Source organism: Zonotrichia leucophrys, chromosome 1A (genome assembly GCF_028769735.1).
Source record: "Zonotrichia leucophrys gambelii isolate GWCS_2022_RI chromosome 1A, RI_Zleu_2.0, whole genome shotgun sequence".
NCBI classification, from domain to species: Eukaryota; Metazoa; Chordata; class Aves; order Passeriformes; family Passerellidae; genus Zonotrichia; species Zonotrichia leucophrys.
This window is the reverse complement of record NC_088170.1, coordinates 50,620,538-50,625,272: the sequence shown is the minus strand read 5'-3', so window position 1 is coordinate 50,625,272 and position 4,735 is coordinate 50,620,538. Positions and strand designations below refer to the sequence as shown.

The 4,735-nt window shown below is 41.1% G+C and overlaps 1 protein-coding gene across 1 annotated transcript; it reads left to right on the top strand.

Annotated features, from left to right (window-relative positions):
- The first annotated feature begins 294 nt into the window (after positions 1 to 294).
- NDUFA5 (NADH:ubiquinone oxidoreductase subunit A5) lies at positions 295 to 4,531 on the top strand. Its single transcript, XM_064702738.1, has 5 exons — positions 295 to 399; positions 1,387 to 1,431; positions 2,942 to 3,058; positions 3,674 to 3,739; positions 4,307 to 4,531. The coding sequence occupies exons 1-5, from the start codon at positions 325 to 327 to the stop codon at positions 4,406 to 4,408; spliced, it is 405 nt and encodes a 134-aa protein (XP_064558808.1). The 5' UTR covers positions 295 to 324; the 3' UTR covers positions 4,409 to 4,531.
- The last annotated feature ends 204 nt before the right edge of the window (positions 4,532 to 4,735 follow it).

Sequence of the window (4,735 nt, the reverse complement as noted above, 5' to 3'; positions counted from 1 at the left end):
TAAAGTAGTACTGCGGAAAACTCACACTTTAAGTTAGCAACTAAGCATAAGACTTAATAGAGGGACAACTGGATCTTCAAATGAACATCAGGTTCACCTCTACCAATAACTTGTCTTTCCACTGCTCTTTTGTCCCACTTTCTCTATCGCAAGGTCCTTAATGAAGTTCCCTGTTGTCTATTTTCTGGCTAGCTCTGTTTTGGGGCGTTTTTTCGCTTTTCTAAGCGATCCCCTGACGGGACTCGCACCACTCCGAGCACTCTGCACACAGCGGCCCCGCGCACGCGCACTGCTGCCGCCCCGCCGGCCGGGCCGCTGCGGCGCATGCGCGGCCCGGCGCCCTCCGCTGCGTCCTCTGCGGGCGCCGCGAGCGCTGCCATGGCGGGGGCGCTGAGAAAGGTGAGGCGTTGCCGAGGGCCCGGGGCCGCGTCCTGCTCCTGCGGCGGGGCGGCAGTTCTGGGGGAGGGCAAGGAGTGCCGCAGCCGTGTGGGGAGAGCGGTCGGCCACCCCTCTGCGAGGGAAAGAAAGGCCGAGGGCAGCGCAGGGCCTGGGTGACCTCCCCGGCAGCCGGGGGTGGCTGGAGCCGGGGCACCGGAGCGGTGCCGGCAGCTGCTCGGTGCGCATCAGGCACAGCAGCGCCGGGGTGGCGAAGGAGGGATTGTCCCGCTGTGCTCTGCACTGAGGCGGCCTCACCTTCAGTGTTTGATCGCCGCGGTCTGAGAAAGATACTAAGCTATTAGAGAGCATACTAAGCTATTAGAGAGCATCCAAAGGAGGGCAACGGAGATGTTAAAGGGCTTGTAGGGGAAGCCCTGTGAGGAGCGGCTGAGGTCATTGGTGTGCTCAGCCTGGAGAAGAGGAGGCTGAGGGGAGACCTCATTGCAGTTACAGCAGCGAGGGGAAGAGGAGGGACAGACACTCAACTCTGTGGTGACCAGTGACAGAACCCGCGGGAATGGCCCGAAGTTGTGTCAGGAAGGTTGAGGTTGGATATTAGAAAAACGTTCTTCACCTAGGGGGTGTTTGGGCACTGAACAGGCTCCCCCGGGCAGTGGTCACAGCACCAGCCTGACAGAATTCAGGAAGTGTTTAAACAATGCTCTCAGCACATGGTGTGACCCCTGGGAATGGTGCTGTGCAGGGCAGGAGTTGGATTGGATGATCCTTGTGGGTCCCTTCCAGCTCAGGATATTTTATGATTCTGATTCTGCTAAGATGAGCTGCTCCCTCTTGGAGCACTGGAACTCTGGGATAACGGGCATATAGCAGGAGGTAAGGCTGGTGCCATGGAATGGTCCCTCTCAGCTGTATATTGAGTCAAAACAAAATAATTAATGTGGGAATGGATGCTTAGGTGTGTTAAGTATGTTTATGCTCTCTCTGCAGACCACTGGACTTGTAGGATTGGCTGTAGCTGAGAACCCTCATGAGGTATGTAACATGTCTCATTCTGTAGTAATAGAAACTGTCAGTCTGCTCTAAGGTTTTTGTGATGTGTTTGCATGTGTAGGTATGCAGTATATCTTAATATGGTGCCAGCTTAATGAAATAATTAAAATTGTCCACAGTGATAAAGGTTTAATGGATGTAATTATAAGTTATTTTACACATGTACTTTTTGTGGCATACACTGATTTCAAAAGCTCTCTAGTGTAAGTATCTTTATGAACCCATATTTGACTTCTTTCATCAGTAAGGCCAAAACAAAGAACTCTTTAAATTCAGCTCTTCATAGATATAATTCCTGCTTCTCGGGAAAAAAAAAAAATTTGCTGCTTTGCTGTGTATGCAAGTATTGAAATAACTTACACCAAAGGGCTGGCCTAGTCTTAGATGGTAGAGACTAGCTATGTGCAAAGCCATGGCAAAGCCCTGGGATGGAACACTTCAGTGGTACTCAGAAACTCCATTAGGGGGTTCTTGTAGCAATGTGTGGCTTTCTTTTGACCTTCTCAGGCTCAGTAGTGTAAGTATGTTTGTCACATCATGCTTATTCAGGAGGCATTAGCTTTGAAAGAACTTCAGTGATTTTTTAAAGTTCTCCACTTTGAAATTTGTTATTGTACAGCAATTCTATTTCAAAAATGCTTTTGACTCCAATACTTAAGAACGCTGTAAAAAAGAACCCTTGAAAAAATCACTACTGTTTGGTAGAAATTATTCTAGCTCAGTCTACAGCCTTGTCAGACTCCTTCTGAGTGAACTTAGTACATTTTAGTTTTTTTCTGCAATTTAAAGCTAAGAGTAAAGTACTGGGCAAGGGTTTAGTTGAAGTTCAGATTTTTTTGCCAATTTTCTTTTTGTTTCCTGTTTTTCTTCCTTGTACTTCTTTTAGTATTCTGCTTCTATTTCTTATTGTTCCTATGGGACATCCATTCCTTGTCAGGTAGATACAATTACATGGTACAAAAGTGTGAATTAATTCACCACAATGTGTCCTTTATCCCTGCATTTAAATCCAGCAACAAAAGTTTCAGGTTTAATTTAAATCTATTTGTTACCCAGAACTTTGCACCAGCATGAGGAAAAGTGACCAAAAACCCTCCATTATAATCTCTTTGTATCTACTCAGGTAAATTTTCGGTATCTGATGGGTTAGATATGAATTTGCCTCTTTTTTTCTTCCTCTTTTTTTTTTTTAAGAGCACTTTATGGCCTTTTCTGTTTTTTTCATTTTGCATCAAATCTGTTCAGATTGCAACTTTGCTTTATCATTTTATTTTTCCTTTGAGGAATGTGACAGCAGGAATTTTTCAGCCCTGATAAATCCCTGCTTTACCCAAGATGGAGTTCAGTGGCTCAGACTCAATAATTAGTTGATCATACACTTCTGGATTGAATACCATATTTTGTGTATAAGTAGTAGCTTAGTGGGTTTGGTAGGACAAGGAATTAAATAATTGCAGTTGTGTATTTTAACCATGCCTTGTGATCCCTTCAGCGCCTGCGAATACTGTACACAAAAATCCTTGGTGTCCTGGAAAACATTCCCAGAGATGCAGCTTACAGGAAATACACCGAGCAGATTGTAAATGAGCGAATGGATTTGGTGAAAAAGGTAAGTACAGTGCTATTTCCTTAATGCTGTATCAATTCAGAAACAGTTGAAGTGTCAAGGTTTGTTTTTGTTATTGACTGGGATATTTTGATGGCATATGAAAAGGAATTGTTAATTTCCTGTTGAAATTTTTCTTTGAAAGATGGAAAAGTGGTAATTTTCACACACTTTCACAAAAAAAAGTTTGTGCTCTTGCCAGTGTAGTGTCTTAGCACAATCCTTACCTTCAATATTTAAGACAACTTTTTGTTACATTAAACTCTACAATACTGTTATTGTGTATTCAAGGTGATAATTGAAAACTTGCATATAATTCTATAAAAATCTAAGAACAAGACTTTTTTCCAAGATAAAAACTAAAGCCTTTATCTGCTAATTCTTCTTTGGATTCAGTAAATATTATTCATTCTTTGTATTTATCATTGAGGGTTTGATGTTTGCTTCTCAGTAACAAATGAGTGTGAGATTTCTTTGATAATGTAAAATTATATAAGCCAGCTGATTTGATAGTAGTTCTGAGAAAGATTAGAGTGTGATCTGGTTAAATTATTGTTTTCATGCTTCTCATGGGCTTTCTACACTAAAACATTTTATTGTTTGTGTTTGAACACACAGGAATCTGATGTGCAAAAACTACAGGACAAACTGAACTGTGGTCAGATAGAAGAAGTCATTGTACAGGTAAAGAGGGGAAATTTGAGATGAAGTGAAAATGTAGCTGTGTTTTTTAATGCTCCTTGGGCTTTTGTTGAGAAAATTGGAAGTTTCGTCTATCTTCCTTTGCTGCAAAACAGTCAAGCAGAAGAAAAACCCCTGATAACAAATTGTCATGTAGTAATGGGATAGCCTTGCTAAAACCTAATAAATTAACAGCTGTTTCTTGCATTATGCTTATAGATATGCATGTATACCTACATTGCTTCTTCCAGAGTCTAAATCCGTGAAAAGGGCAGGAGAGGATTGAATAATACTGGGGTAATCCAAACCAAGTGGAAAATATCATGAAGTTCTCATTGGGAATGTCTCTCTAAACAGAATGTCTGTTTGGGTATTTAGGGGTGATGGGATTTTTTTTTAAAAACAACCCCGAAAAGCATACAGTTTCTTTGATATTTATAGGTGAAATTTGTGTAGTCTGTGATCATGACAGATAGCAACATCACTGAGGTAATTAACTGACATAGAGGTAATTTAATATTTTGGCAATTGTATAATATTTAAAACTTTGTGTATGGTGTTTGTTAACAGGCTGAAAATGAGCTGTCCCTGGCAAGAAAAATGATGCAGTGGAAACCATGGGAGCCTCTAGTTGAAGAACCTCCTTCTAATCAGTGGAGATGGCCAATATAATTTTCAAAATGGTGTAACCTCTTGAAAGTAAAAAGAAAAAATTAATTATTAACCTATTGTTACTGACAGTTGTCTTTAAATTAAAGCTAATCACTTCATTAAAATATATTTTGTCCACTTAATTCAGCAATCTAAAGGCTGCTGCCAATTTCTTGAGAAAAGGGTTTTAAGAAAATTCTTTCTGGCATTCCTACAACCTTTTGTTTATTTAATTTTTGGCATTTTTTATTAACAGGGTACTTGTGTCTTACGCTGAGTTGTTTTTATAATCTGTATTTCTGTGTTAAAAATACAGATATTATAGGCCACTTGAAATCAAAGTCCAAG